At 39.3% G+C, this 17572-nt stretch overlaps 4 protein-coding genes across 5 annotated transcripts; 3 read left to right on the top strand and 1 right to left on the bottom strand.

The window, feature by feature from the left end:
• Positions 1–3424: 3424 nt before the first annotated feature.
• Positions 3425–6656, top strand: LOC111443193. The gene is made up of 4 exons (XM_023080902.1): positions 3425–3834; positions 5016–5190; positions 6015–6108; positions 6182–6656. The coding sequence occupies exons 1-4, from the start codon at positions 3473–3475 to the stop codon at positions 6478–6480; spliced, it is 930 nt and encodes a 309-aa protein (XP_022936670.1). The 5' UTR covers positions 3425–3472; the 3' UTR covers positions 6481–6656.
• Positions 6657–8935: 2279 nt separating this feature from the next.
• On the top strand, positions 8936–10944 carry LOC111443194 (60S ribosomal protein L8-1-like). Its single transcript, XM_023080903.1, has 2 exons — positions 8936–9442; positions 10360–10944. Exons 1-2 carry the CDS (start codon positions 9003–9005, stop codon positions 10703–10705), a joined length of 786 nt encoding a protein of 261 aa, XP_022936671.1. The 5' UTR covers positions 8936–9002; the 3' UTR covers positions 10706–10944.
• Positions 10945–12151: 1207 nt separating this feature from the next.
• On the top strand, positions 12152–14778 carry LOC111443707 (organelle RRM domain-containing protein 2, mitochondrial-like). Of its 2 annotated transcripts, XR_002710553.1 has the most exons (5): positions 12152–12470; positions 12685–12753; positions 12843–12949; positions 14349–14585; positions 14650–14778. XR_002710553.1 is itself a non-coding variant. In XM_023081639.1 (4 exons), exons 1-4 carry the CDS (start codon positions 12215–12217, stop codon positions 14433–14435), a joined length of 519 nt encoding a protein of 172 aa, XP_022937407.1. In that variant the 5' UTR covers positions 12152–12214; the 3' UTR covers positions 14436–14778. The 2 variants fall into 2 exon arrangements, 1 of the variants encoding a protein (XP_022937407.1); XM_023081639.1 differs by having other exon boundaries at positions 14349–14778.
• Positions 14779–15519: 741 nt separating this feature from the next.
• On the bottom strand, positions 15520–17564 carry LOC111443425 (organic cation/carnitine transporter 4-like). Its single transcript, XM_023081235.1, has 2 exons — positions 16987–17564; positions 15520–16767 (listed from the first exon to the last, which is right to left on the bottom strand). Exons 1-2 carry the CDS (start codon positions 17369–17371, stop codon positions 15575–15577), a joined length of 1578 nt encoding a protein of 525 aa, XP_022937003.1. The 5' UTR covers positions 17372–17564; the 3' UTR covers positions 15520–15574.
• Between the last annotated feature and the right edge of the window lie 8 nt (positions 17565–17572).

Genomic DNA, 17572 nt, shown 5'->3' with positions numbered 1-17572 from the left:
GAGAAAATCTTAAAAGAATTGAAAGTTACTATCTCTACCAACAAAAAACCTTAAAAAATAAGCGTATTTAGCTTGAAACAATCTTATTTTGTTCGACTTTCTAGTAACTTTACTAAGAAACATGTGAGTGAGATCAAACCATACCGAAAACAATCAGTGGATACCATCTTTACTCTTAGAAGCAACAAACAGGAAATATAGTCATATCTCAGGAGAATGTCGAGGTCATTAACGAAATCATTACTCCTATGAATTTTTCTCAGAAGCATGTGAGTGAGGATAAAACACGTTAAATAACTCATGTTGGTCTATGAAGATAGTATTTACTCTTTAAAGCGACAAACACCTAACGTCGTCATATTGTAGAAAAATGTCGGGATCACCGGGTGCTCATTTTTTAATGTTCTTAAAATAATTTATAAAGACAAATAATTAGACAAGGAACCAAAGCAAAGGATATTGTAATCTAATTAATGTCTTTTTTAAGGTAAATGTTTGGTTCTATTTTATTTCCCATTGTGTACTCTATATTAGTATTTGTCTCTTTCTTTTTGTTCAATATCGATATTTTAAATTTAAAAAAAAAAAATCATTTATTTATTTATTTTCTTTGATTTTCCCGTCAAATTCACCCCTTTTGTTTTTTCACATTATTTTTATTAAAAAAAATTAAAATATTTTTGATAATTTATAATTATATTTAATTTATTGGCATTTTCCGCCGATAATCATGCAATTTCCTTAGCATTATTATAAATAATAATAAATTATAAATTTTGCGTAATTTTCAATTTTAATTTATATTTTTCGTCAATAATTATGCGATTTTCTCGGCATTATTATCCAATAGTGATGAAAGTGGGGTCCACTAGTTTTGTTTTACGCGAGAATGTGGGCCCAGATGACAGATGGTTTAGGCGGGTCCCACCATTCACATGCCTAATTTCCAGCGTGGGCTCCAGATAATTCCAGTTTTTCCACGTGTCATATGTCTATTAGTGGAAACGAACGAGTTTAAAGCGAGTTAACGAGGGTCGATATTTGTACACTGTTTACGTGGACTTGACTTTTAGGGCCCCACCGCTGAAATGAGTTTTAAATCAATTAATTAAAAATAAAATTATTTCAACTAATTGTAATTTTGGTAATTTTCTCTTTATTTTAATATTGAATTGAAATAAATTAGCTAAATTATAGTGTAATTAAATATAAATGTGAAATTACATGGATAAATAAATTTTAAAAAATAAATTTATTATAAAATAGAGTTAGATTTAATATTTTAAATATATGTTTGGTAATAATTTAAAATTATAAATTAATTTATAATTTATTTTATGTTATAAATGGGGTATATTACTAATTTTATAATATCACACAATTTATAATATATTATACATAATTTAGTTTATTGAAAAAAACAATAAATTTATAGCATTTTGTATCGAACAATTCAAAAACAATTTTTGAAAAATATATATGTTCGTAAAACAAATGTTCGTGTTACTATTATTTTTTATTAATATTATAATTTTGCTGGGTTCGAACTTGGCTGAGGATGAATACTAGCGGCATGCTTAACACATGCAAGTCGGACAGGAAGTGGTGATTTCAGTGGCTGACAGGTGAGTAACGCGTAAGAACCTGCCCTAGGGAGGGGAACAACAGCTGGAAACGGCTGCTAATACCCCGTACACTGAGGAGCAAAAGGATGAATCCACTCAAGGAGGGGCTCGCGTCTGATTAGCTAGTTGGTGAGACAATAGCTTACCAAGGTGATGATCAGTAGCTGGTCCGAAAGGATGATCAGTCACACTGGGACTGAGACTGAGACACGGCCTAGATTCCTACCGGGGGGGCAGCAATGGGAAATTTTCCACAATGGGCGAAAGCCTGACAGAGCAATGCCGCATGGAAGTAGAAGGCCTAGGGGTCGTGAACTTCGTTAACAACTATATTGATAAATTAATAGTTTGATTATAAATTTGGTCCGTATAGTTAGACACAATTTCAATTTAGTCCCTGTAAATGTAAAATTTCAATTCAGTCCTCGTAGTATCGAGATTTGAACTTTTGATTTCAAATAAGGTAATACAGGGCATGTCTCAATTTGAAGTCAGACCTCACGAACCTTCACGTTCTTACTCCTAATTTTTCTAATATTACGAATTTGACCTCTATATTATATAGATTCAACTCTAGACGTTTAAAACGATAACAAATGTCTTACCTAATAAATTATGTTCGAGGCTGTACTGAAATATTAAGTAAGTCGGGAAAATAATTGATTTGGTATTTAATGATGACGAATGGGGCCTTTGATTAATGTGAATCATCACCTATCCATGCAAAACATATTCATTTTTGTGGGACCCAACAGCCTCTCTCTCTCTCATTTAAAGAAAGTAAAACGACGTCGTTTTTCGTTGACCTTTCTTCACCTTCCAACCTTAAGGCTTAAGGCTTCTTTTTATTATTAAAAAATGCTTACTTAATAAATTTATAGTATATTATTTCCCTATTTAGTATAAAATTCATTATTTTTATAGAATAATTAATTAATTTGAAATTTAATTCCAACTTTCCATATTATATTTAGTTTTAAATCATTATTTTGATAAGATTTTGAGAGAAATTTAATTTAATTTAATTAATTTTTAGTTGAATAAAGCAATAATATAAACCGTCTTAATTAATTTATTTATGAAAATTTTATAATTATTTTTATTAATTTGGAGTTTTAATTAATATTATGTTGAGAATCGAAATAAGAATACCAAAATAATATTTTAAAAGGGCCGACATCTGATCCACCAACTAAATGGGCCGGCCCATATGACTGAAACACTCTTCCACGTGGAAAATTGGATTTTAAAAAATAATTAAAATGAATAGGAAATTCTGCGGATGACCCAAAATATTGGGACTAAATTAGATTTGACCTAGTTTCAGCGGTTGCCACGTGTTGCTTAGTGTCAAATATTGTGGAGTGGATTAGATCGTATGCAACCGAGTGCATAGTAACCACTTCGGTAAATTACCTTCCTCTCCAACTTCAACGACTTGAAATAAAATATTATATATCCTCTTCAATTTAATACATTTTTATTTTTACATAAAAATAAAAAATTATTTTTTATTTTGTTTAATATGTGTGTGTCTATATATATATATATATTTGCGGGCTGTTATTTAACTGCTTTGTATGACGTGGCGAAATTTTATTGGTGGGTTTATAATAGAGCGCGAAGCACTTTATTATTCCTCCAATTTTACAAAAATAGTTTCAGGAAATCGTGTGACGTGGAAGCCCAGAAGGAAGCGCTTTTATTAACTGCTTTGTATGACGTGGCGAAATTGGATTGGTGGGGTTTATACTAAAGCGCGAACCACTTTATTATTCCTCCAATTTAACAATAAGCAAAGGCTCTTCGATTCTCTCGTTGTAGTTTCAGGAAATCGTTTCACCACCATGGGAGGAGGAGAATTCGTCAGGGCGGCGGCGAAGATGGCCGGAGCCGGAGTTGTTAACGCCGGTTTCCGAGGATCACCGATGGTGCCTCAGTTTGGGCAATTGCTTCGCAGCGCGTCGAGGCCATCGTCGGTTTCCGTCGGATCGTCTTCTCGAGTGCCGTCGGCGAAGGCCACTGCCGGCACCGAGGTAGACGTTGTGCAGAAACCGATTCGGGAGATAGATGACTGGGAATTCGCCAATTTTGAGGACGATTTGGCCGTGGACGCCGCTGGACCTGAGCCGAGGATTGTGTTTGGGACGGTTCCTAGTTTTGAAGAGGCGAAGGAAGCTGCAGCAGAGGTGAAGGAGGCTTTGGATAGGTATGACTTGAATTTCTATTCGCTTGAGTTTTGTTTGAATCGATTAATGAATGGTTCTGCTCTGTGCTCTGTGCTTTAATCCGAACTTTGTATCGATTTGGCTCGTTTCCATTTCATTAGGTTGTGAATCGTTTGTGTAATTGTGTGTTAAAGAAAACAAAGCGAAGAATTAACCATAACCCTCCATATATCAAAGGATGAAGTATGTTTTGGGTCTTTTCATTGTTATAGACTATTGTCATTTTACCTACCGGTAGATATTGTTTCTTTTGTGAAGAATTTTCTGTTAGGTTGTTTTTAGAACGGTATGTTAAGGAGAGATTTCTACACCCTTATATAAGAGATGTAAGATCTCATAATCCACCTTCTTTGGGGCCAGCGTCCTCACTAGCACTCGTTCCCTTCTGTAGGACCCCTAAATCCACCCCTATGGGGCATGATGTCTTTATTGGCACACCACCTCATGTCCACCCCCCTTCGAGGCTTAGCCTCCTCGCAGGCACATCGCCCGGTGTCTGGCTCTGATACCATTTGTAACCGTCCAAACCCACTTTGAGGCTCAACCTTCTCGTTTGGGCTTCCACTCATGGTTTTTTAAATGTATCTCTTAGGAAGAGGTTCCACTTCCTTATAGAAAGGCTTTGTTCTCCTCTCCAACCGATGTGAGATCTCACAATCCACTTCTCCCGGGACCCAGCGTCCTAGCTGACAATCTTTCCCTTCTCCAATCGATGTGGGACCCCCAATCCACCCCCTTTAGGGCCAGCGTCCTTACTATCACACTGTCCGTGTCCACCCCTTTGGGGCTCAGCCTCCTCACTAGCATATTGTCTTGTGTCTGGTTCTAATACCATTTGTAACAATCCAAGCCCATCATTTGTAACAATCCAAGCCCATTGCTTGTAGATATCGTCCTCTTTGGGTTTCCCTTTCGAGCTTCCCCTCAATATTTTTAATACGCCTCTTAGAGAGAGATTTTCACACCCTTATAAAGAATGTTTCGTTTTCCTCCCTGACCAATGTGGGATCTCACAGCTTTAATGTGCTATTTTTCGAGCTTAGTTTGTAATCTTTGCTCTAATTTCAAGCAGCTCCTGGCCACCTATTGCCACCCTGAATCAAAACCATGTTCTGGGGTGGCATTCTCTATTCTCCTTGATGTTTTTGGTTGATTTTTTCAGGGTATACTTGTCTTCTTCACCAGAATCTGGTGGATCAAATCTGATTGTCTGTTCATACAGTAAGCCAGAATCCGAGTCTTGTTTATCCATTGAGGTAAGTTCACAGCCGCAGACTTCAGTGCCTCAGCATGCAATTCAAGCATTTAGGCTGCTCAAGGAAAGTGCTGAAGCTCAGGTAATCAAACTACTGCTCTTCTAGTATCAATATTAATTTCTTAGGCTAATGTCAAGAAGTTCTTGCTAGAGGTTTAAGTCCTCTTCAAGGCATAAGGTTGAGAATGCCCCTTGAATTAGGAGAAATGATTTTGACAGTGGATCACGAAATCTTGGCAATCTTCTCTATCTAATGAATAGGAGTCCACTTTGAAATCGTCCGCCCTCCTCCTCCGAGTATATGCTTCAACATGAATTAAACAAGGGTAGATTGATACAATAGAGACTTGTGTTTTTGTAACGACCCAGGTCCACCACTAGCAAATATTGCCCTCTTTGGGCTTTCCCTTTCGGGCTTTCCCTCGAGGTTTTTAAAACACGTCTGCTAGGGAAAAGTTTCCACACCCTTAAGGGTGTTTCGATCTCCTCCCCATTCGACGTGGGATCTCATAGACATTGTAATGTTGAAAATAACATACTAATTGGAACGCATATGTGGCTATCCCCTTTGTGAGATACTACATCGGTTGGAGATGAGAACGAAACACCCTTTATAGGGGTGTGGAAACCTCTCCCTAGCAGACACGTTTTAAAAACTTTGAGGGGAAGCCCGAAAGGGAAAGCCCAAGGAAAACAATATCTGCTAGCGGTGAACCTGAGCTATTACAGTTTTTGTTGTTGTCTCTGCCACACCCGTTTTTCATATGAATAACATTGTTTAAAATCTTAATTTTTGACCCTACGATCTTTTTTTTCTTTTGCAAGACTTTCAACGTGTTATTTCGAAGAAATTCAAGTTTGATACAGTTTGGACACTTAAATGAGTACTGTTTTTTTCCTATTCAGACTGTTGTTGCCTCAATAGCCTCTGACCCCAATGTCTGGAATGCAATGTTGGGCAATGAAGCGCTTAAGAGCTTCTTGCAATCCCATCAGACCAGTAAGACTTAGTCTACAATAGCTCTGTAAGCATGCTTTTCTCGTCTCTAATGGCACGATTATACTCGTTGCAGACAAGGTACTCGAGTATCACGAAGAACTATCTGAGGAGCTTGAAGAAGAGGCACCAATTGTGAACCATGCCGAGGAGTCGAGAAACGTCTTTGACGAGACGTTAGAATATATTACGACTTCAATTGATGACATGCTAGCTAATGCATCCAGTTTTCTTCAGAAAATATTTGGAGGATCTGAAGTTTCAGGAAATGACAAAGCAGCCTCTGGATTCTTTACTACAGAGATAGCCATGGGATCATCAATTATGGGACTGGTTGTTCTCGTCATCGCCTTACTGGTTATGAAGCGGAATTAGACGTCGATATGATGTTCTTTTCGATAAATTTGTCGACGTTTCGGTCTTCGAATCTCTTATTCTGTTCTATTGATATGAGACGTATTACTGGATTGCTTACATGATGATAGGAATGGTTGTAAATATTTGGCTATTGCGCTTTTCTTTATGGTATTTGCTGGACTTTTTACATGCAAGGGGAGTTTTATTCGGTGTAATGTATATGAAAATATAATACGTGGAAGTGAACAAAACATTTTTCTATAAAGGGGTGGAAACCTCTCCTTATTTGACGCTGCGGAGAAGCCTATATGGGAAAGTGATAATATCCATTGGCGGGTTTTAGCTCTTACAAATAGTATCAGAGTTAGGCAACGAGTGGTGTGTCAGCGATGATGTTGGCCCCCAAAGGAAGTTACAACCAAAACTTACTCTGATCTTTACCATCGTTGCATGCCATTGAAACTAGACCAACGAAAAACATAATGTAACAGCCTAGTCCACTGCTAGCATATATTGCCCGTTTTAGCCCGTTAGTTGTCATCCTCACAATTTTTATAAAACATGTCTAATAGGAAAATGTTTCCACACTCTTATAAACATGTCTACTAGGAAAAGGTTTTCACACCCACTAACCGACATGGGATCTCACGGTTTCCACATCCCCTATCTAACCGACATGGGATCTCACGGTTTCCACATCCCCTATCTAACCGACATGGGATCACGGTTTCCACATCCCCTATCTAACCGACATGGGATCACGGTTTCCACATCCCCTATCTAACCGACATGGGATCTCACGGTTTCCACATCCCCTATCTAACCGACATGGGATCTCACGGTTTCCACATCCCCTATCTAACCGACATGGGATCTCACGGTTTCCACATCCCCTATCTAACCGACATGGGATCTCACGGTTTCCACATCCCCTATCTAACCGACATGGGATCTCACGGTTTCCACATCCCCTATCTAACCGACATGGGATCTCACGGTTTCCACATCCCCTATCTAACCGACATGGGATCACGGTTTCCACATCCCCTATCTAACCGACATGGGATCACGGTTTCCACATCCCCTATCTAACCGACATGGGATCACGGTTTCCACATCCCCTATCTAACCGACATGGGATCTCACGGTTTCCACATCCCCTATCTAACCGACATGGGATCACGGTTTCCACATCCCCTATCTAACCGACATGGGATCACGGTTTCCACATCCCCTATCTAACCGACATGGGATCACGGTTTCCACATCCCCTATCTAACCGACATGGGATCACGGTTTCCACATCCCCTATCTAACCGACATGGGATCACGGTTTCCACATCCCCTATCTAACCGACATGGGATCACGGTTTCCACATCCCCTATCTAACCGACATGGGATCACGGTTTCCACATCCCCTATCTAACCGACATGGGATCTCACGGTTTCCACATCCCCTATCTAACCGACATGGGATCTCACGGTTTCCACATCCCCTATCTAACCGACATGGGATCTCACGGTTTCCACATCCCCTATCTAACCGACATGGGATCACGGTTTCCACATCCCCTATCTAACCGACATGGGATCACGGTTTCCACATCCCCTATCTAACCGACATGGGATCACGGTTTCCACATCCCCTATCTAACCGACATGGGATCACGGTTTCCACATCCCCTATCTAACCGACATGGGATCTCACGGTTTCCACATCCCCTATCTAACCGACATGGGATCACGGTTTCCACATCCCCTATCTAACCGACATGGGATCTCACGGTTTCCACATCCCCTATCTAATCGACATGGGATCTCACGGTTCCACATTCTCTATCTAACCGACATGGGATCTCACAATTCACCCCACACTACTTAATGCCTGGCTTTGAAACCATTTGTAAAAATTCTAGCCCACCACTAGCAATACTGTCTTTTAACCCGTTACACAGGCTCTGTAAAAATTCTAGCCCACACTGTATTCTTCTCTCCAACTAATTTTTATTAAATCAAATTATTAAAATAATTTAATTAAATTTGGATTTAATTTTATATTATTCGACATTTAAGTTGATGCAAAAGTCACTATTCAATATTAAATATTAATAATTATTTTAAAACGAATGATTTATAAAAATAATTTATAAGAATACTTAAAAAGAGAAACAATAATAAACATAAATAATTGAAAAAAAAAATTAAAAAAATGAAATAAAATCAAGATAAATAAATAATCAGAAAAAAAAAAATACAAATCAATATTTTTTGCAAAAAGGGGCCTCATTTAAAGAAAAAAATGTAAAACCGTAAATATTTTTGGGACTTTTAATAAATTACAAAATTTGTTGGGCCTAAATGGAAATAACTTATAATTCTGGACCTGTATCCAAACACCCAATCTAGGGCAACCCATCAGCCCTCTTCCCTTTCTCTTCTAAAAACCCTAATCCTCTTCCTATTTATCATTCCATCGTCTGCGCCCCTCATCCCCTTCCCCTCCCCCCCTTATCCCCGAAGCCCTAATTCCCATCCTCCAATGGGTCGTGTGATCAGAGCACAACGTAAGGGAGCTGGATCGGTCTTCCGATCTCACACCCACCACCGGAAGGGTCCTGCCCGTTTCAGGTCCCTCGATTTCGGCGAGCGAAATGGGTACCTGAAAGGTGTGATCAGCGAAATCATCCACGATCCCGGCAGAGGTGCGCCGTTGGCTCGTGTCACCTTCCGACACCCGTTCCGTTACAAGCACCAGAAGGAACTTTTCATTGCCGCTGAGGGTATGTACACTGGTCAGTTTGTTTACTGTGGGAAGAAGGCTAATCTCGTTGTCGGGAATGTGCTTCCCATCAGAGCCATTCCTGAAGGTGCTGTGGTTTGTAATGTGGAGCACCATGTGGGTGACCGTGGCGTGTTCGCTAGGTGCTCTGGTGATTATGCTATTGTTATTAGCCACAACCCGGATAATGATACTAGCAGGTAAACTTGGATTTGTTAACTTTATTTTTGTTTTTCTGAATCGAAGCATGTCTGTTGAAGAATTTATGGATTTGTTCTTGGCTTGTTTGAGTATGGTTGCGTATTTTGCTTGACTTTCTTTGCTATTATACATGGGATGTTTGTGCTATAATTCGTTAAATGAAGCTTGACCTGAATCGAACAAAAGGGTTTGATTTGAACATACCTTTTGTGGTTTGGTTACAGATTTCATTGAACATTTATTTTGATTTTCCATCGTAAGATTTTCCGTTTACTTGAAGTTCCATTTGTGCTCAAATTGACAAGAAATAATCGGATTGATATGTGGGGATTTTCTTATTAACGCCATGAAGTACTTTGTGTGGAATATGATGATTTTTAAGGGAGTAGTGTTTGAAAGTGTTATGTGGTTGTAATACTTTTAGCCTTTTGGAGTTCATAGTGTCATTCTTTTGCAACTAATTCATGTTGCCAATTGTTCCTAAATGAGCATTTCCAAACTCCCAATAATCTTATGTGGTTTTCTATCATTGTTATAATTCTTTTGCCTCGGTGATTTTTCCTCTTTTCTCATGAACATGAACATCAACACTAACGATAAAACCTGTACTTGCTCGATTAAAACACTCCATATATATGTTTACTTGCTTAGTGATTTGCTAGCTGTGGCCAGTGTGTATTCATATCTCTCAAGAAGGCACATGAGGAGTGTTCTCATTGGAGTGAGCATAGATGATATGTTCTATCATATTAGTGAGATGAAAAACAGGGAAAAAGCTCAAAGAGATTAGATATTTCTAGTGAACTACAGTTTTGTTTATGAATTGACACTGAATTATGTACCTAGTGTGAGAGTTTTCTACTTGATTCGACTCGATTCCTACTCTGCCTTCATCTCAAAACTCTGTACTTTGCAGGATCAAGCTACCATCTGGAGCCAAGAAGATTGTACCAAGCGGGTGCCGTGCTATGATCGGTCAGGTTGCTGGAGGAGGAAGAACAGAGAAGCCTCTTCTCAAGGCAGGTAATGCATACCACAAATTCCGCGTGAAGCGAAACAGCTGGCCCAAGGTTCGTGGTGTTGCTATGAACCCAGTTGAACATCCCCATGGTGGTGGTAACCATCAACACATTGGTCACGCCAGTACCGTTCGTCGTGATGCCCCGCCTGGTCAAAAGGTTGGTCTCATTGCTGCGAGAAGAACCGGTCGTCTCCGTGGACAGGCTGCTGCTACTGCTGCTAAGTCCGACAAAGGTTCTTAGAGCGACTCATTCTGTTTTAAGCTTATTTTGCTTAATACTTAGCCCCTTCCATTATGTTTGATCTGTTTCGCATTATGTTGAAGACCATATTTAGGAGTTTTTGTTTGAGTTTTGTTACAAGATCCTTTTTGAACATATTCCCTCTCTCCCTTGTTTCTTGTTGCTACCATGAATTTGAATATCTGTTAAAAGATCTGAGCTTCAAGGGAGTTTGGAAATAATATTAGATCACCATTAAATGTTAGTGCATGGATGGAGAAGATGAAGAGATGAACAATGAAATTTGATCAAAATTTTAATTATTTTCATGTTTTTCTACACCAATGCTTTCAACTCAATTGATTGATGATAATAGGATTTGTTCGGGTCGAGATGTATTTCGTGATAATTGGTGTTCATGTTTGTTTAGGGTGTAATTGAGACTACAAATTTAAAACATCACGATCTAGTTTTTGTGCGGGTTTCGAAAAATTTATGTTTGTATGGTATTCTAAGATTCTATATCGGTGGAGGAAAATGAAATATTATTATTAAGTGTGTAAAAACTTCTTCCTATTAGACATGTTTTACTTCTTTTTATTAGACGTGTTTTAGAACGGTGAGGCTGATAGCGATATGTAACGGTCAAGGTGAACAATGCCTACTAGCGGATTGAACAATGCCTAATGGTGAGGCCTACTAGCGGGTTGAACAATGCCTAATGGTGAGGCTAATGGCGAGATGTAACGGTCAAGGTAAACAATGCCTACTAGCGGGCTGAACAATGATATCAGAGTCAGATATCGGGCGGTGTGCCAGGTGTGTCACAAGGACGCTGGTTCTCCAAGAGGGTGAATGACGTTGGATCTCACATTGGTTGGAGGGACATTTTTTATAATCTCACATGGTTGTTGAACAGGGGAACGAAACTTTTTTTACATGGGCGTGGAAACTTCTCCCTAATAGTCGCGTTTTGAAATTGTGAGGTTATGTAACCAGCAAAAGTACACAATATCTATTATGGGTGGACTTATTGTAAAATATTTTCAATTTTCGAACAAATTCATAATTTCGTATTAAATCTTATTAATGCGACTGTTCAAGTTGAAATATCAATAGAAAGAAGTCGTATACTATTATATAAAATTATGATCGAAGCTATAGATGTGAAACATAGTCACCACTCACCGATAGCGGTCGAGTAATTACAAGTTTGGGATTTAAACCCTAAATTTCGTCAAACAAATATTACACCGAGGAATACTTATTGGGCCGGTCGTTACAACCATAGGCCCATATAAAACAGCTACATGGGCCTCAATTCTGTGCCCTACTAACGATACAGAAAGACACATTTACCCTTCAACAATAAAATCGTTTTGCTAAAGGCCAGGATATTTCGGTAATTTCAGCTAATACCCTCTTCCTCTGCGTTAAAGCAGAGTCCCCATTCGCCCAAAAACTCTGCTTTTCCTGTCTAGATTTTTCTTCCCATTCTAGAAAGGGTTTAGTAGCTTAAACCCCAAGGCCATGGCTCTCAGATCGGCGGCGGCGGCGGCACCTCGGAGTTTGAGACGGCTCATTACAGGTACTTCAGCTCGTACTCTACCGATATTCTTGCAGGCTATTCATGATTGCGAGAAACCGACGCCGCCCAACACGAATGCCTTTGTTTCTGGCCGGCTGTTCTCCAGTGCTTCAACTTCCAGTTTTATTCCTCCGCCGCTTCCTCCGTCGGCTCAGCAGCGTGAGCAGCCTGAGCCTAGTACTAACCTTTTCGTCTCCGGTAACTCATTCTTTCTTAATCTAGTTGCCTTTCGTTTATTTGCTTTGGAAACCATTAATTTGTCGCGTTTATGCGTTTTGTTAATCGTTTCATTTCTAGTCGTGACTCTGCTAATGATATTGTGTTTTATGGTTTCATTCCCGCCGATTTTTTTTTTCTATTCGGCGTTGGTCGGGAATTCTATTTTTGATGTTGTTCTTTTGTCGTCTTTCAGGCCTCAGTAAACGCACTACTACTGAAAAACTTAATGAAGCCTTTGCAAAGTTTGGGGAAGTTGTTCATGGTCTGTTCTTTGTCTTTCCTTATGTTTGATTGGTGCTTTAGTCTGAAGAATTGCCATTTTTTACCTTTGGTTTTCCCTTCTGTTTACAGCAAGAGTCGTGACTGATCGAGTGACTGGATATTCTAAGGGATTCGGTTTTGTTAAATATGCCACTTTGGAGGATGCGGCTAAAGGCATAGAGGGCATGGATGGCAAGGTGAGTTATTAGAATATGCCTTCATTGTGTTAATCAACATATCACACAAATAAATACAAGATTCCTGAATATGTTGTGTATTGTAATCCACAAATGCGTACAAGATAGCATTGTAGTATTTGATTGGCAGGCTGCATAGAGAACATATTACATCTTACAGCACTCTGATTTGATTATGATACATGCTTTGAAACCTTGAATCTTTATTTACCTGGTTTGTGCTGAGAATTTTACTTCAATTTCTCATGTGCAATGGTGTCTGCTTGATGTAATTCTTTCAAACGTGGCATTATTATAATACATGCTTCTCTTCTATAATTTGAATCCTTTGCCATTCGAGCAGCATGGTGGTGAGAGTAGCTTGTTATTTTGCATCTAGGCTGATTTTTTTTATTCTTTTTATCTTTGCATAATGATGGATGTTTAAATGTTTTTTTATAATATTCTATTTTCTCTTTAGAAGATTAAATTAAAATACGACCACTATATGTTCATTGAAGCCTAAGAGGATTAAAATGTTTTTCTTTAATGTTGGAAAGACGAGATGTTTAAGTTTAGCTTAGCTGCCCAAGCTTGGAAACATTATTATTACTATTATCATCAATTTTTACAACTATTGCCAATGTATGGCTAAATGGTTAATAAATCTTTGATAGGCAAAAGCTCTTGAAAGAGCAGACTTTGGCAATGCCAAATGATTGTTGTTGAACAATTAATAATCTAGTTTCTTTTAAATCCACTTTGTCAAACTATATATATATCAAACTCCCACATTAGTTGGAGAGAGGAACGAAGCATTCCTTATAAGGGTGTGGAAACATCTTTCTAACAGACGCATTTTGAAACCTTGAGGGAAAGTGTGGAAGAGAAAGTCCAAAGAGGACAATATCTGCTAGCGGTGGGCTTGGACTGTTGCAAATGGTATCAAAGCCAGACATCGGGCAGTGTGCCAGCGAGGAGTGGATTGTGAGATCTCACACCGGTTGGAGAGGAGAACGAAGCATTCCTTGTAAGGGTGTGGAAACCTCTCCCTAATAGTTGAGTTTTAAAACCTTGAGGGGAAGTCCGGAAGGGAAAGCCGAATGAGGACAATATCTGCTAGCAGTGACCCGTGTTTTGCATCAGCATAATTTTTGACAGTGACCCGTGTTTTGCATCAGCATAATTTTTGACATTTTAGCAGAACATTCCTGTTATTAACCGTTCCAATTGATTTGATTCCATACCTCCTTGATGTCCAGTCAAACATCTACTCTGATAAACTAAAGAAATTAGAATGCTTGGAAATAGGACTTGTGAAACCAGGTTGATGGTAGCTTTTGAACACATGTTGCAATTTGTTTATTTACAATAGAATAATGACGAATTTCTATTTGTCTTCCCTCTTAATGTTATCCAGTTCCTGGATGGTTGGGTTATTTTTGCCGAGTACGCAAGGCCGAGACCGCCTCCCGAGCACAATGCAGTCCCTCCATATGGCCGGTAATGACTCTCGTAAACTTCTGCAATGGAGGGTGCTTGCCCATCCATTAAACTAGTTTGGTCTGCAAAACGGCACCCAACATTGTTTTACATGATTCAAGTTCTTTCTTAGAGGGTGGTTCTTCTCTTCCATTGCAGTGAGTGAACCTTTTTGTTATGCGGAACTGGAGATTAGCCGCAGGTATCTGATGAGTTTATTTAAACTGAGACTGTGCATTTTATACGTACCATGTATGACCTATTTTTGAACACATTCAGTCATAGTTATTATAAATATATGTTCGCTAATATACTTTGCTCTGCATTCTTGTTGATGATCAGCCGCCATTGTTTGATGTTGTCTTGAAGTTAGTTCTTACGTTGCTTTGATGGTTCATTAATAATACCTTAAGTACTAATGCACTTCAAGACATGTAGTTGATGTTTGCATGCTAATTTCAAATCCTCTTTGCTTATTTTCATGTTTCACGTTAGATATGCATTTATTATTCTTATTATGGCAATATGATGATGTATGATCGGTCACCAAAATTATGTCTACACCCACCAAGGCTATAATATAACATGGTGGGATGTGACTAGTTGTCAATTCTTCTTACTCGGATTTTATACTATCAAAATCATTGTTGTTGCTTATTCACTTTTAGCTTATAATATTGGTTTCTTTCAAACTGTTTTCAACGGACTTTCTTACTCACATGTTCTAAAACATTTCTTCATACCTGATTCGAGGCTTGATCATATGTTAAGGTTGTCTGCATAATACAACTTCTATATGGCTAACTTGTTTGTCAGCACAATCATGATTGTCCTACTGACACAAGAGTGCACTTGTGACATTGAGTCTTCTTTCTACAAATTTAACCCAACGTTTGTAGGCAACAATAGTTTGCATGTGTTTTCACGAGTGATTTGTAAACCTTTTTTCCTTTACATTTAAGTGGAACTTGCATTGATAGTCAAGCATTAACAAGTTATAGCCTACATTGGTGAACTAGTACAACATTATCACTCTCTTACGATGTTTTATCTTGATTATATTATTGTTCCAGGTCAAAAATTTTACGTTGATTTATCTATTTTCTTAACCTTCCCATCGTTGATTATACTATATCTGAAACAAGAACCGGAGACATTAATAGGTCAAACATTACTTGAACTCACCCGAACAACATTGTTGGAGGGAGCCGAAGCAATATTAGTATTCTCTCCATCCTCCAAACCAGCCAAAGTATCATAGAAAGGTCTATTAAGAGTCTCAGGCAGAAAAAACACAAGCATTCCACCCACAATTCCACACACTCCAAACACAAGAAATGGCCACCTTCCCCCCATAACCACCACAAAAGGTGCCAAAATGGCTCCCATTTGTGTGGCTTGTGAAGCACAGCCCAAGGCCACATTCCTCACCACCGTCGGAAAAAGCTCCGCCACATACAGCCCCAACAGGTTGTAGTTCCCTGCCATCCCTGATAGCCCTAATAGCCCACAAGCCACCTTCAACACTCTCCATTTCCCTTCACTATTGCTCTTTATCATACTTCCCATCAAACAAAACACCCCACTAAACCATAACGTCCAAATCCCCACCCCTCTCCTCCCCATCTTCCCTAACAACGCTGCCGTGACCGCGAACGCTGGCATCTCCACGACGGCGTTTAGAAGAACGTTGACGTAGAGATTTGTCTTCAAGTTCACGACGTTTAAACTCAACCCGTAATACACCACTGCGTTCATGAAATTCACTCCTACTCCAATGATAAGCCGCATTCGAGTGGTGGGTGAACGCATTATGTCAATAATACTCTTGTTGTTGTTGCTGTTGTTATTTGTTTGACTGTTTTTTGTGTCGAGTGAGAGAACGACTCCTTCTGGGATGTGTTTTTTGTTGGTGTTTGCTATGATGGTTAGAGCTTTCATGGCCTTGTCGAACTTCCCTCTCACTAGAAACCACCGCGGAGACTCGGAGAGGAACGGGACGACAAGGATAAGGTAAAAGAGCGAAGGAATTGAAGAGACGATATAGAGTTTACGCCATGATTGGAAGATGTAGGCAATGCCGGAGAGTAATGCAATGCCACCGGAGAAGAAGTAGCACGTAGACATTGCTGCTGTGCAGCGTCTCGTCGGACCAATGGGCTCCGTCGAAAGAACAAAAGCGCAAAGGGCATTGCCGGCTGTGCTAACTCCGGTCAATAGCCGGAGGAGGACGTAGATCCAATAAGAGGGTGAGAGAGCTGTTAAGCAGCCAAAAATGGTGTTTAGGATGCATACTAAAATCAGTGACCGTTTTCTTCCAAAGCTCGAGTCTGAGAGATGCCCAAAGATTCCTGCTCCTGTGGATCAAAGCTAACGTTCACGAACACGATAAATAAAAAATATGAAAGTTCACGAACATATTAAACAGATATAATTTAAACTCAGTATTAATTTCAAAGTTGATGATCAAATTTTAACGTTCACGAACACAACAAACAAAAAATATGAAAGTTTACGAACGTATTAGACAGATATAATTTAAACCGAGCCTACTATATACAATGTTTTAGAGAGACCTAAAGTGCATCCAACGAAGAAAATGGCTTGAGCCAAACCAACTTTATACTTGTTACCACAAACCAAACCCCACTCCACCACCGTCGAGCTTCCACGGCCGCCAACCCACTCCCATGACCCAGGTTCAAGCCTACAAACATCTTTCTCCGCCGCATTGCAGCCGGAGTGATCCAAACACCGCCACGCCATGTCCCGGTCGGCGAAGATCATAACCATAGTATGAAATGCCTCAAGGGTACAACTCAAATTGCTCAAGAAGAAATTTTTCAACTGCCACGGGCCGAACTCGCCGCAATACTTCTGCAACATGGCATCGACAGTAAGCCTCTCGGGCACCGGTTCGACGACGGGTTTCAGCTCAAGTTCCTCGAGGCCGTTCCCCATCTAAGATTTATAGTATCTTGGAAGAGTGAAAAAGAAGGAAGTTTTAAAAGGGTGTCTTTGAAGCTGTCGGGAATGTGTGTGATTTTAATGTAGTTTTTTTTGGGGAGGTCTAGGTTTTGTCACATGAAAGATGTGTTTTGAGCTGGAAGTGGTCGTGCATGCTTTAAATGAAAGGTTAAATCTTTGTTTTTTTTTTTTTTT

Source organism: Cucurbita moschata, unplaced genomic scaffold (assembly GCF_002738365.1).
Source record: "Cucurbita moschata cultivar Rifu unplaced genomic scaffold, Cmos_1.0 Cmo_Scf00005, whole genome shotgun sequence".
Lineage (NCBI taxonomy): Eukaryota > Viridiplantae > Streptophyta > Magnoliopsida > Cucurbitales > Cucurbitaceae > Cucurbita > Cucurbita moschata.
Note: the sequence above shows the minus strand (reverse complement) of the source record. Positions and strands in the feature narration are given on the sequence as shown.